The sequence below is a fragment of the Pipistrellus kuhlii genome, unplaced genomic scaffold, assembly GCF_014108245.1.
Source record: "Pipistrellus kuhlii isolate mPipKuh1 unplaced genomic scaffold, mPipKuh1.p scaffold_m20_p_19, whole genome shotgun sequence".
Classification (NCBI taxonomy): Eukaryota; Metazoa; Chordata; class Mammalia; order Chiroptera; family Vespertilionidae; genus Pipistrellus; species Pipistrellus kuhlii.
Window position 1 is genome coordinate 5,399,507 of NW_023425504.1, and position 15,018 is coordinate 5,414,524.

At 37.3% G+C, this 15,018-nt stretch overlaps 1 protein-coding gene across 1 annotated transcript in view; it reads left to right on the forward strand.

Moving 5' to 3' along the window:
- The first annotated feature begins 579 nt into the window (after positions 1-579).
- MCF2 (MCF.2 cell line derived transforming sequence) overlaps positions 580-15,018 on the forward strand; it is a 73,765-nt gene continuing 59,326 nt past the window's right edge. Inside the window, 1 exon segment of the mRNA XM_045583477.1 lies at positions 580-944. Coding sequence (XP_045439433.1) covers positions 894-944 — 51 coding nt within the window. The 5' untranslated portion in view covers positions 580-893.

Here is a 15,018-nt window from a genome sequence, read left to right on the forward strand (position 1 = left end):
CAGCTTTCCTGTGGTCCTGGGTAATAGACATTTTGTCTTTAAGTTGTAGTTGAAATTGTTATGCAAGGCAGCAGTTTAGGTATTTATCTATGCTGCTATCTTTGTTTCTCCCCTGGTATATTATTTTAAATGACTGTCTATAAAATAATTTTATGATTCAATTTGAAGGTCTTAATATATAGATTTTAAAATACACTATGCAATTAGGTTATACTTCAGAATTCATGATAGGAGACAAGATTTTTTTTAGTTACACCTTTTGGGGAAATGTTAATTTGGGTGATAATCATATCCATCTTAAATCATTTGCATGTTATGTTCTTTCTAGGTTATTATCAGGAAAAAAATTAAAACCTATAAACTTCCATAAGGTTTAAACATATAACAGACTTAATTAAAAAAAACACCCATAATTGAATTTTAAGTCACAGACCAACATAAGACAAGATCAAGCTATCATTTAATACTACCTTCACAAAGATTCTTAGCATTCCACCTTAAAAATCAAACTGAGCAGAGGAGAAAGCCAGTCCCATCAAGCCCTTAGGAGGAGAGTCTTTTTTTCTTCTTCCTCCACTCTCAGGAATTGCCTGACCATCTTGAGAAGTCCAGCATAAACTAATCCATGAGGTTCAATCAGGCTAAGTAATTGGGGATGTGTCAATTCTGAATTACAATGAGCAGCAGGGAAGGATTTGTCAGCTGACTAATCAGGGATAGTGGTTTTCTTATAGTGCTGCCACGGTAGTAATGGAAGCAGCTACAGCTAACGGTAGCTTTGTTTGATAGAGATTTTTGGCTGCCGCTTTTCAATACTACCCAAGAAGCAGCTCATATTTCATCAATGCTTCATTGACAATTGGAAAAGAAGAGTGTTGTTGTGTATAGACGAGATGGCAGAAGCAACTCCCCCGAGAGGCAAGATGAGGTTCAGAAGGAATGCGGTAAGGGCTCTGCCTGCAGTCCTGGAAAGCCTGTTCCCAAGTTCAAGTGCAGGAATGCTGCAGCATGGTGCTATAGCACAAACTGCTGAATGGGGCTTTTAAGGACAGATAAGAGAATCGAGACTTGTATTTGTATGGATTGCATTGATGTGATTTACAGTGATGTTGACATAGGGAAACATAGAATGTAAATTGAAAATCTAAATGTAATCAAGTTTTTATGAGGAAGTACTGTTAGTCATGTTATTTAAGACTGTATAAACAATTTTGAATCATTTGGCAGAGTAGCTTTAGGTCACTAGTTAAAATAACATCTGACAAAAGGATTCAGTCTTTCATCATGGTCAAGTAGAGTATGATATAATGGATAAGGTCTGGAGATAACTTCATCAATATTTAAAAGGAAGCCTTTTCTGGGTGTTACTATATAAGTAAAAAAAATGTAAAGGTTAATGGTTCAGTCTTTCTGATGTTAATACTTCTCCAAATTAAAACTCCAAAGATATAGAATGTTAGCATGTTGACAACTTATTTTTTTAAGGAAAAAAGAGTGACTGACTTTTCATTATAGGCTAGAATTTAGAAATCTCTCCTTGCAGATATGTTTCCAACAATTTTCTACCTAAAATCATACCTTCATTAGCTCACTTGTATACTAAATTCCCAACAAATTTTTAAAGTTATATTTAGATATGTTTGAGGGAAGTGCAAAATAAAGCTAGCTTATTTAACAACTAACTGGCTATCAACAGGGTTTAAATGCCCCTCTATTTCTTTCAAAACTTAAGATAGCATTATTGATATTATTATTTAAAATTTAATCCTTGATCATTAAAAATGCTGAGACAACACACACAAAGAATAAGAAAGTAAAAATCAGACATTAAAAATGACATTTGGAATCAAAAGTAAGACAAGTGAAAAAACAAGTAAGGATTTTGTTACTGATGTGACCATCAGTGGGTGAGTAAATGTGTTATAGTCTAAAAATGCTCTTATCATAGAATGCTATTTTACAACTACAGTTTAGGATATGAATCTTTATTTTAACAAAATTGTATCATCAGCTCTACACATGATTTTGCATTATGGGAATAATAGATTCAGACTTTTAATAGACAATTTATGGTGCACAATAAATGCCTGTATTAGGTGCTTTGCGGTATTGAGTACAACTGACATTAGTACTTTTGTTATCAAAAGTAACTGACTGTTTTCAGAAAGTTCCTACCTAGTTCATTATATATAAACTAGAGGCCCATTACAGGAAGATTCCCTCAAAAATAGGGTTTCCTGCGGCCAGAGAAATAGGGGTTCTCTGCCCCCTCCTCCCATCTGCTTCCACCTGCTTCCCTCCCATCTCTGCCACCCCGCTTGCTTCTTTGCGGCTTCGCTCCCTTCTGCAGTGCTTGGCTTCCTTCTGTGCAGCCTTCAACCTTCACTCCACGCCTGTGTATGCAAATTAACCTCCATCTTTGTTGTGTTAACTTGCATACTCCCTCTGATTGGCTGGTGGGTGTAGCGGAGGGGGCGGTCAATTTGCATATTTCTCTTTTATTAGTGTAGATATATATTCTCAGTGCTGAACTTAGTTTCATATATATATTGATATACATACAAAAAATACAGCACACAAATAATCATTGAAGAGACTTATCTAGTACTGTGTTACACAAAATATAGGTTACAATGGTAAATAAATATGGAGTGGCTACTGAACTGAAAGAGTTATATAGGAGAGTATATATTGTAAAACCTTACCACAGCTTTTTTTATTAACTTATCTGCTGATAGGCTTCTGAGTTGTTTCCAGACCTTGGCTATTGTAAATTATGCTGCTATGAGTATATTCTTTCTGAGTGTAGTTTCTGGTTTCTTTGGATATATTCCTAGAAGTGGGATCACTTGGTCAAAGTGATAGGACATGTTCATACAAACTAATATGAAAGAAATTCTAGTTGATGGGGAAGGCCTCATAAAGGATATGATATTTGGGCCTTATTCAAAAGCATATGTTTTTATACCTTTCTTTGTTTCTTCCATTATTCCCTTTTTAAAAAAACATTTATTGTTTAAAGAGTTACATATTAGTCCTTTTCCTCCATTGACCTCTCCCTGCTCATTCCCACCCCCAGCACATGCCTCACCCCCCTACTGACTTAGTCCATGTGTTATGCTTATATGCATGCATACAAGTCCTTTGGTTGATCTCTGCCCAGTCCCCCCTGACTTCACCCTGAGGTTGGATGGTCTGTTCGATGCTTCTGTGTCTCTGGATCTATTTTAGTTCATCTGTTTATGTTGTTCATGATATTCCACATATGAGTGAGACAATATGATATTTATCTTTCTCTGGCTTATTTCACTTAGTATAATGCTCTCCATGTCCATCCATGCTGTTTCAAATGCTAAGAGTTCTTTCTATTTTTATAGCAGTGTAGTATTCCATTGTGTAGATGTTTAACCATTTTTTAATTCACTCATTTGCTGATGGGCACTTAGGCTGTTTCCAACTCTTAGCAATTGTTAATTATGCTGCTATTAACATAGGGGTACATATGTCCTTTCTGATTGGTGTTTCTGGTTTCTTGGGATATATTCCTAGAAGTGGAATTACTGGGTCGAATGAGAATTCCATTTTTAACTTTTTGAGGAAATCCCATACTGTTCTCCCCAGTGGCTGCACCAGTCTGCATTCCCACCAGCAGTGCATGAGGGTTCCTTTTTCTCTGTGTCTTTGCCAGCACTTGTCGTTTGTTGATTTGTTGATGGTAACCATTCTGATAGGTGTGAGATGATACCTTACTGTTGTTTATTTGCATCTCTCAGATGATTAGTTCATTATTCTCTTAAATGAATTAGTTGAAGAGGTCCCTAACAACAAATATCTTAACATTAAATTTATTAGGTTAAGTCTGAAGCCCAGAATTATAGTGGAAGACATATTTGTTTTGCTTACATGGATAGTGCTTGACCAGAGTGAAAAATCTTAAACTCATCTGGTGACACAATGGTTTAACCTTGGATAATCTCTAGAGTTGGCCTGATTCTGGAGGCTATGATAAGTAGTACTCAAAAGGATGGTACAGTGGATTTAAAGTCCAAAGAGAGAATTAAATTGGTTACTTGGTGGAAATTGTAATGACTATGACCAACTGAGGAAGAGAAGATGAGAATAGATATGTGAAAAGAAAGGCAAACCACAAGGAAGGAGTATTTCCCAGGTCTGTAGTGCCCCTGAGGTCACTTGGCAAGTTTTTTTGTGATCTGTAAAGTAACTCATACTATCTGTACTCTTAAAGTGTGGGGTGGGGTATGAAAGAGTGTGGAGAAAAATAAGTCATGGCCTTGAAAACTCTTCTCTATAGCTAGAGTTATGAAATTTCCCCCAGTCTTTTCTAAACAGATACCGTAGTTTGAACCTTATTAAGGTTAAACACATGCCAACAACTCAACATTATGTTATTTATGATGTTAGATTATAACTTGAAGCCCGGTGCATGAAATTAGTGCGTGGAGGTGTGTTGTTACTGCTGTCCTTATTGCTATAAGGCCATATAACTGGGTGAGCTAAGAGAACACATGAGGAGAAGGGAGTAAATCTCTTCTTTTGGAGGAAAAAATCAGAGAAAGCTAATTATGTGCCCATGAACCTGAAGAACCAGTAAGAACTGCAGTAGAGGGTTGGGTGGGCCATGCACAGTGAGTGATCAGAGAAATGGCTCTGAGCTTTATGAAAATGGGCAACATACTCTGTTTTTACTTGAGTGCCTTTAAGCAGTCACATGTTGGAACTCCAAAAAACAATTCCTGCAATAAAGCTAAAAGCAATACTGCTTCTTCTCTCAAGCTATTTAAAAAAGAAAAAGAAAAAAGAAAAGAAATAATGACAAAATAAAACAAGACTTACAGTTGCCCACATCTCTTTGCTATTTTGACAAGTTCTCAAAAATGATTTACAATTTTAAAATCTAGGGTTTGACTTTGGTGAACATAGAAATTGTGCCATTCATGTTTTATAACCATACAAATTAGTGAGCCTTAAAGCAACTTACCCAAGTATTTAGGAATGTAGTTTCTCCAAATCAAAATGGGGAAGCTCAATGGATTCGAGATATATTTGCTGATTTATATGCATGCATCTAATACTGTTTATGTTATGTGATATGCTATTTGATTGTCCATTAAAAAAATCTTTATTGTTGGAGTATTACATATGTGCCCTTTATTTCCCCATTGACCCGTTCTAGCCTGTCCCCCCCTCCTACCCCAGGCCTTCACTACCCTATTGTCTGTGTCCATGAGTTATACATATATGCATACAAGTACTTTGGTTAAACTCTTCCCCCCCACCTACCCACTCTGCCTTCTCTGAGATTTATCTATTTGTTCCATGCTGCTATGTCTCTGGACCTATTTTGATCATCAATTTGTTTTGTTTATTAAATTCCACATGTGAGTTTGATCATGCAATACTTGTCTTCCTCTGACTGGCTTATTTCACTTAGCATAATACTCTCCAGGTCTCCATGTTGCCTCAAAGGGTAATAGTTCCTTCTTCTTTACAACCACTTAGTATATATTGTGTAACTGTACCACAGGTTTTTTTTTTTTTTTTTAATCTACTTATCTACTGATAAGCATCTGGGCTGTTTCCAGATCTTGGCTATTGTAAATTATGCTGCTAAGAATAGATTGGGTTAGTTTCTGGGGTTTCTTTTCTGTTACATTGATCTATATGCCTGTTCTTGTGCCAGTACCAGGCTGTTTTGGTTACAGTGGCTTTGTAGTATAGCTTGATATTTATATTGTGATCCTTCCAACTTTGTCCTTATTTCTGAAGATTGCTGCAACTGTTCATGGTATTTTTTAGTTCCATATAAATTTTGGAGTATTTGTTCTAGATCTGTGAAATATGCTATTGGTATGTTAATAGGGATTACATTGAAACTGTAGATTGCTTTGGATGGTATGGACATTTTAATGATGTTAATTCTACTAATTCATGAACACGGCATATTCCTCTACTTGTTTATATCTTCCTCTGTCTCTTTTTTCAATATCCTGTAGTTTTCTGAGTACAAGTCTTTTATCTCCTTGGTTAAATTTATTCCTAAGTATCTTAATGTTTTTGTTGCAGTAGTTACTGGGATTATTTTTTTAGTTTCTCTTTCTGAGAATTCATTATTGGTGTATAAAAATGTGATAGATTTCTAGGTATTAATTTTATATTCTGCTATATTGCCAAATTGGTTAATTAAATCTAGTAGTTTTTTGGTGGAGTCTTTAAGTTTTCTATGCACAATATTATTTCATCTTCAAATAATGAGAGTTTTACTTCATCCTTTCCAATTTAGATGCTTTTTATGTTTTCTTCTTGTCTGATCACCGTGGCTAAGACTTTCAGTTTGTTGAATAAAAGTGGTGAAAACGGACACCACTATTTTGTTTCTATTCTTAGCGGAAATGGTTTTAGTTTTGACCATTGAGTATGATGTTGGCTGTAAGTTTGACATATATGATCTTTATTATGTTGAGGTATGATCCCTCTATTCCTACGTTGCTGAGAATTTTTATTAAAAAAGGATGCTTGCCAAAACCAGTTTGGCTCAATGTATAGAGTGTCGGCATGTGGACTCAAGGGTCCTGGGTTCAATTCCGGTCAAGGGCATGTACCTTGGTTGCAGGCACATCCCCAGTGGGGGGTGTGTAGGAGGCAGCTGATCGATGTTCCTCTCTCGTCTATGTTTCTAACTTTCTATCCCTCTCCCTTTCTCTCTGTAAAAAAAAGTCAATAAAATATATTTTTAAAAAAAGGGTGCTGGATTTTGTTAAATGCTTAATACTTTTTTTTTTCATTTATTTATTTTATTTATTTATTTCTTTAATATATTTTATTGCTTTCTTTTTGCCCCACTCCCTCCCTCCCACACATCCCCTCCCTCCCCAGAGTTTTGTGTCCATTGGTTGTACTTATATGCATGTATAAAAGTCCTTCAGTTGATCTATTATCTCCCACAGATCTTCCTCCCCTCCCTGCTGTAATTTGACAGTCTACTTGTTGATATACTGTCTCTATATCTATCTTTTGGTTCATCAGTTTATAATGCTCTTTATTATCCACAAATGAGTGAGGTCATGTGGTGTATCTCTTTCATTGATTGGCTTATTTCACGCAGCATGATGTTCTCCAATTCCATCCAGGTTGCTGCAAATGATGAGAATTCCTTCTTTTTTATAGCAGCATAGTATTCCATTGTGTAGATGTACCATAGTTTTTGGATCCAATCATCTGCTGACGGACACTTAGGCTGTTTCCAAATTCTGGCTATTGTAGATTGTGCTGCTATGAACATAGGGGTGCATATATCCTTTCTGATTGGTGTTTCTAGTTTCTTGGGATATATTCCTAGAAGTGGGATTACTGGGTCAAATGGGAGTTCCATTTTCAGTTTTTTGAGGAAACTCCAAACTGTTCTCCACAGTGGTTGCACCAGTCTGCATTCCCACCAGCAGTGCACGAGGGTTCCTTTTTCTCCGCAACCTCGCCAACACTTGTCGTTTGTTGATTTGTTGATGTTGGCCATTCTGACAGGTGTGAGATGGTACCGCATTGTTGTTTGGATTTGCATCTCTCGGACAATTAGTGACTTTGAGCATGTTTTCATGTGCCTTTTGGCCTTCCTTCTGTTTTCTTTTGAAAATGTTCTATTTAGGTCCATTGCCCATTTTTTAATTGGATTATTTATCTTCCTTTTATTTAGTTGTATAAGCTGTTTGTAGATGTTGGAGATTAAACCTTTATCAGTGGTATCATTTGCAAATATATTCTCCCACACTGTGGGCTTTCTTATTGTTTTGTTGATGGTTTCTTTTGCTCTAAAAAAGCTTTTTATTTTGATGTAGTCTCATTTGTTTATTTTCTCTTTAGCTTCCATTGCCCTAGGGGTAGTATCAGTGAAGAAGTTCTTTTGGCATACGTCTGAGATTTTGCTGCCTGTGGATGCTTCTAGTATTTTTATAGTTTCCCGTCTGATGTTTAAGTCCTGTATCCATTTTGAGTTTATTTTTGTGAATGGTGTAAGTTGGTGATCTAGTTTCATTCTTTTGCATGTGTCTGTCCAATTTTCCCAACACCATTTATTGAAGAAACTGTCTTGACTCCATTGTATATTCGTGCCTCCTTTGTCAAATATTAATTGAGCATAGTGATTTGGGTTGATATCTGGGTTCTCGATTCGATTCCATTGATCTATATGTCTGTTCTTGTGCCAGTACCTGGCTGTTTTGAGAACAGTGGCTTTGTAATATAGTTTGAAGTCTGGAATTGAGATCCCTCCTACCTTACCCTTCTTTCTCAGGATTGTTGTGGCTATTTGGGGTCTTTTATTGTTCCAAATGAACTTTTGGAGAGTTCTTTCTAGGTCGGTGAAATATGTCGTTGGTATTTTAATGGGGAGTGCATTGAACCTATAGATTGCTTTAGGAAGTATGGACATTTTGATGATGTTGATTCTACCAATCCATGAACATGGTATGTTCATCCATCTCCTTACATCTTCCTCTATCTCTTTTTTCAGTGTCGTGTAGTGTTCCGCAAATAGGTCCTTTACTTCCTTAGTTAAATTTATTACTAGGTATCTTAATTTTTTTGGTGCAATGGTAAATGGAATTGCTTTTTTAGTCTCTGTTTCTGCGGTTTCACTGTTGGTGTATAGCACATGTGTCAAACACAAGGCCCGCGGGCCAAATCTGTCCCGCCAGGCCTTGCAATGTGGCCCGCACCGCGCTGTCATCACTGCACTCCGCTGCGTTTCCATCACAATGACAGTTTATGACTGTTCAGTAAACCATTCGGCCCGCAATTTAGGCTGGATTTTAGATTTTGGCCCCTTCTCTGATTGAGTTCGACACCCCTAGTGTATAGAAATGCCATGGATTTCTTGGCATTAATTTTGTATCCTGCTACATTGCCAAATTCATTTATTAAGTCAATTAGTTTCTTAATGGAGTATTTTGGGTTTTTTATGTACAATATCATGTCATCTGCAAATAAGGATAACTTTACTTCTTCTTTTCCAATTTGGATGCCTTTTATTTCCTCCTCTTGTCTAATTGCAATGGCTAGTACTTCCAGTACTATGTCAAACAGGAGTGGCGAGAGTGGGCATCCCTGTCTTGTTCCTGTTCTTAGAGGGAATGGTTTTAGTTTTTGCCCATTGAGTATAATGTTGGCTGTGGGTTTATCATATATAGCTTTTATTATGTTGAGGTATGATCCTTGTACACCCACCTTGTTAAGAGTTTTTATCAGAAAAGGGTGTTGGATTTTATCAAATGCTTTTCCTGCATCAATTGATATGACTATATGATTTTTATCTTTCAATTTGTTTATGTGATGTATCACGTTTATTGATTTGCGGATATTGTACCATCCTTGCATTCCTGGAATAAATCCTACTTGGTCGTGGTGTATGATCTTTGTGATGTTCTTCTGGAGTCGATTTGCTAGAATTTTGTTGAGGATTTTGGCATGTATGTTCATGAGGGATATTGGCCTGTAATTCTCTTTCATTGAGTTGTCTTTATCTGGTTTTGGTATTAGGGTGATGCTGGCTTCATAGAAGGAGTTTGAAAGTGTTCCTTCCTCTTGGATTTTTTGGAATAGTCTGAGGAGGATAGGTTTTAGTTCTTCCTTGAATGTTTGGTAAAACTCTCCTGTGAAGCCATCTGGCCCTGGGCTTTTGTTTGCTGGAAGCTTTTTGATGACTGTTTCAATTTCTTCCCAAGTCACTGGTCTATTGAGATTTTTAGATTCTTCCTGATTGAGTTTTGGCAGTTTGTATTTTTCTAGGAATATGTCCATTTCCTCCAGGTTGTTCAGTTTGTTGGAATAGAGTTGTTCATAGTATTTTGTAACAATCCGTTGCATTTTGGTGCGGTCTGTTGTAATTTCACCTCTTTCATTTCTGATTTTGTTTATTTGGGTCCTCTCTCTTTGTTTCTTGGTTAGCCTGGCTAGAGCTCCATCTATCTTGTTTATCCTTTCAAAGAACCAGCTCTTGGTTTTGTTGATCTTATGTATTGTTTCTTTGGTCTCTATGTCGTTTATCTGTGCTCTGATTTTTGTTATTTCCTTCCTTCTACTTACACTGGGCTTTTTTTGTTGCTCTTTTTCTAACTCTTTGAGTTGTAGAGTTAGATCATCTGTTACCATTTTTTCTAGTTTTTTGCAATAGGCTTGTAAGGATATGAACTTCCCTCTCAAAATTGCTTTTGCTGTGTCCCATAGATTTTGGATTGTTGTGTTTTCATTGTCATTTGTTTCCAGGATGTTTTTAATTTCTTCCTTGATTTCTCTGGTAACCCAGTCCTTGTTTAATAGCATGTTGTTTAGTCTCCATGTGTTTGATTTCTATGGATTATTTTTATTGTAGTTAATTTCCAATTTTATGCCATTATTATCTGAGAAGATGCTTGATATGATTTCTATCTTCTTGAATTTGAAAAGACTTTGCCTATGTCCCAAAATGTGGTCTATCTTTGAGAATGTCCCATGTGCACTTGAGAAGAATGTATATTCTGTGGCTTTGGGGTAGAATGTTCTGAAGATGTCAATTAATTCCATCTGGTCTAGTGAGTCGTTTAGGATTGATATTTCTTTGCTGATTTTTTCTTTAGATGATTTGTCGAAGGGTGACAGTGGGGTATTAAAATCTCCTACTATGATTGTATTGCTATTAATCTCTCCCTTAATGTCCTCCAGCAGTTTTTTTTTTTTTTTTAATGTATTTGGGTGCTCCTGTATTGGGTGCATATATATTTACCAGTGTTATTTCTTCTTGTTGGATTGTTCCCTTTAGTATTATGAAGTGGCCTTCATTATCTCTTGTTATGTCCTTCACTCTGAGATCTAATTTGTCAGATATAAGTATTGCTACCCCAGCTTTTTTTTCATTTCCATTTGCCTGGAAAACTTTTTTCCATCCCTTCACCCTCAGTCTGTGTGCATCTTTTTTTCTGAGGTGGGTTTCTTGTAGACAACAGATGTATGGGTCTTGTTTTCTTATCCAGTCTGACACCCTATGTCTTTTGATTGGAGCATTTACATTTAAGGTTATTATTGATAGGTACTCATTTGACGCCATTTTTGTTCTATACCATGTTCCTTCTTCACTTCCTATTTCTTTATTTTTACAGTAGACCCTTTAGCATTTCTTGCATTGCTGTTTTGGTGGAGATAAATTCCTTCAGTCATTTTTTGTCTGTGAAACTCCTGATTTCCCCTTCAATTTTGATTGATAGCCTTGCTGGGTACAGTATTCTTGGATTCAGACCCTTCCTTTGCATGACTTTGTATATTTCATCCCATTCCCTTCTGGCTTGATATGTTTCTGTTGAGAAATCAGTTGCTAGTCTGATGGGGGTTCCTTTGTATGTAACTTTCTGTGTCTCTCTGGCTGCTTTTAAGATTCTTACTTTGTCGTTGTTGTTTGCCACTTTAATTATAATGTGTCTTGGCGTCTGTCTTCTGGGATTCATTTTGCTTAGACTCTGCGAGCATCTTGGATTTGTGTGGGTTTTTTCTTCTCTACCTCAGGAAAGTTTTCTGTCATCATTTCTTGAAATACTTTTTCCATGTCTACCTCAGTTTCCTTTCCTTCTGGAACCCCTATTATTCGAATATTATTTTGTTTTGTATTGTCCCAAAGCTCCTGTAGGCTCTCCTCCTGATTTTTAATCTTTTTTTCTAGAAGCTGCTCTAATTGGGTATTTTTTTCCATCTTGTGTTCTAGCTCACTGATGCGGTCCTCTGCTTCATCTAGTCTACTCTTTATGCATTCTATTGAGTTCTTCATGCTAGTGATGTCATTTTTCATTTCTTCTTGGTTCTTCTTCAGTTCCTCTTGGTTCTTCTTCAATTCCTCTTGGTTCTTCTTCAATTCCTCATGGCTCTTCTTCACTTCCTCATGGTTCTTCCTCATTTCTTCTTGGTTATTGTCAAATTTCTCTTCCATTCTTTTTAGCCAACCTATGATCATTATTCTGAACTCTTGCTCTGGTAGGCTGCTTGCCTCTGACTCTTTTACTTCCTTTTCTGGTGATGCCTGCTTTTCTTTCATGTGCGGACTATGTTTTTGTCTCCCCATGGCCTCTCTTCTCAGGATGTCTGGTTATGTGGTGTTTCTTCTCCTGCGTTGATTTAAAGGTACACTATACAACACTACCAGGTACAACACAAGAGGCACTTAACATGAATGTATTTACAATATTAATAACCTCTAATAAAGATGAACACTAGAGAAAGGCAACTTAGGGGATAAGGAGAGAAGGAAGAAAGGTAAAAATAAAATAAAGAAAAATTAAAAAAAATTAAAATTAAAAAAAGAAAAAAATTAAGTAAATAAAATAAAAAAAAAAGAGGGATAAAGAGATAGAAAAAGAGGAAAAAAAGTAATGACAAAATGAAGTTGGAAAACAGGGAAAAAATAAAGGAGAGAGAGAGAGAGAAAGAGAAAGAGAGAGAAGAAGCAAACTAAAAGAGAAATGGGAAACAAACTATATATATGTGGAGAAAATTGCCATAGAACAACCACTGAACCCAGCCAATGCCAGTAACAATACTTGGAGATTAATACAATCTACAATAGCCCCTATTATTAAGGCTATGATATACAGAAGTAAAAGAAACAAACAAAAACAGAGGATTTATTTTTGTTTAAAAAACACAAAGCAACAATAACAACACAGGAATAAGCATAACAATTTCACTAAAAAGCATAAAAATTCACAATAATCAACCTTTACACAAACCATGAGAAAAGGATAGAAAGTAGAACATTTTTTTTTTAAACTAGTTAATATATCGCAGAGATTGGTATTTATACACTTGGATCAGGGGTTGGAATTTAGGTCTATAAGTATAGTGAGAGCTTTAGCAGGGGGTACACAGAAAGAATAGAGGAAAAACTAAGGCCGGAAAGGGATAGGATAAACTGGAGACTAAAAGGTTAGTAAGAGAGTGATGGTGTAAAGGTTGAGTTGAGATACTGTTGAATGATGCTATAGTAGAGATTAAAATAGAATGAAGGTTACTCCCAATGTAAAATAATGAAAAAAATAAAATGGTACTGGAGAGGAAAAGAAAAAAAAAAACTGCAAAATAGCAGTAGTAACAGTGATGATAGAGATTGAAAAATGTAATAATTGAAAAGGTAAAATCAAGTAAGGAAAAAAGAAAAAAAAATTGTTTCTTAAGTAAAAGATGTAAAAAATGAAAATTAAATAAAAGATGTAAAAAATGAAAGTAAAATAAAGAATAGTAAAATTAGCATAAAAATGTCCAGTAGTGGTCATTCACTTCCTCTGTTGTTGTATTTGGCACACCTGATTCTCAGACCAGACAATCTTGTAGTTCCCAGCATTCCACTTCACCTCAGTTTTGTAAGGTAGTCCTTAATTTTAGATAGGCTATGTCTTAGTTATTTGTGTCCATTTATTTTTTATTAATTAAAAGAAAAAGAAAAAGAAAGAAAGAAAGAAAGAAAAAAAAAAAAAAGGCAGTTTGTAATTCAGCCCTTAGGTGTCAGTGTTACCGGTTTGACCTCCAGGTCTTTTGGTTGCTCTGGCCTTCTTTCTCTATGGCTCTAGCTGGCAGAGTGCCAGCTGGCTCCCAGACTATCTCCTCTGGCTCCTATCCCTTGTTTCCAGGAAGGCAATTTCCCCCTGCAATTTCCCAGATATGCCCAACTGTGCAGTCCTTCCCTAGTATACAGACGCAAGGGGGTGAAGGGGATCAGGCGCCGAGGTGTCCAGGTGTTCCGCCCTTAGCAGGACAGCCGCGATTCTTAACAATCTGTCCCGTGTCCCCCTGGCGTTTTAGAAAAAGTCCCGCTTCTGGGGATGATTACGCCAAACCCCGGACTGGGTGTTGCCAGATAGGTTTCTCGCTGCGGCCTTCTTTGGGCACAGCTCTGGCGCAGCTGCTGTGGCGCTCCGGAGCCGCACTGGGGGCGGGGCCTCGTAGCGCTCTGCTCTGGGGCTACAATAGAGGCGGGGCGGTATTGCTCCTGGGCCGCTCTGGGGGCGGGGCCTCGCGGAAGCTCAGGGGCTACCGCTGCCTGCACTGCCAGAACCCTCAGGCTATCCTTGCAAACTCTGACCTTTGCGTGGGTAGCCGATGAACTCCGTTGAATCCACGCGTTTGCGCCTATTGGGGCGTCACAGGTGCTCGATGGACTCCTCCCCTGTGGGTTTTCCAGGCCTCAGAGATGCTCCTCCTTTCCTGGTAGGGTGGTGCAGCCTTCGAGCTGAGGCCGCTCCGGGAACAGTCCGCAGTGCTGGCCGCTTGGTCAGGAAATCCTGTCCAGCGGACCCTTCCTTACTTTCCTAGAGATATCCGCTGCCCTTAAGCTGCTAATCAACATTCCCTGAGCTACTCAAACTCTGCCTTTATCTGTTTTGGGAACGGAGTCAGAACAAGTCCATCTGTTCGGTTGCCATCTTCAAGCTCCGCCCCTCAAATTGAATTTTTAAAATCCCCCATTTTAAATGTCATTTCCCCAAGAGGTGAGGTCTTATACCTCAGTGCAAATTATTTCTTTTAATAAACTTGATTTTTTTCAGAGCAAACCGAGCAGAAAGTAGAGTGTTCCCAATACCTCTACCCCACAATATCTTAATAAGGCTTGATTCATAGTTTTAATTACCAATATTTCAGCATGCCTGAAATATTATTGTATTTTAAACATTCTTGACATATTTTGCTTTATTAGGCTTTAATCTGTTGTTTTGAGGCTGATTCCACTCTATATTCCCAGTCTGCACTTCTTTTTTTTTTTTTAAATCAATCTTTATTGTTCAAATTATTACAAAGGTTCCTCATTTCTTCCCCCCTCCACCAAGTTCCCACCCAACCCTCCGCCCCCTCCCCATCCCCCATTGTCCTCATCCATAGGTGCAGTTTATGTTCAGTCTCTTCCTCCCTCCCTTTCCCCGATAGTAAATCCCTTTTCAGATAGTAAATCAGTTACTTAGCATTTTCTCATATCAATAATACCTCCACATGCCCAAT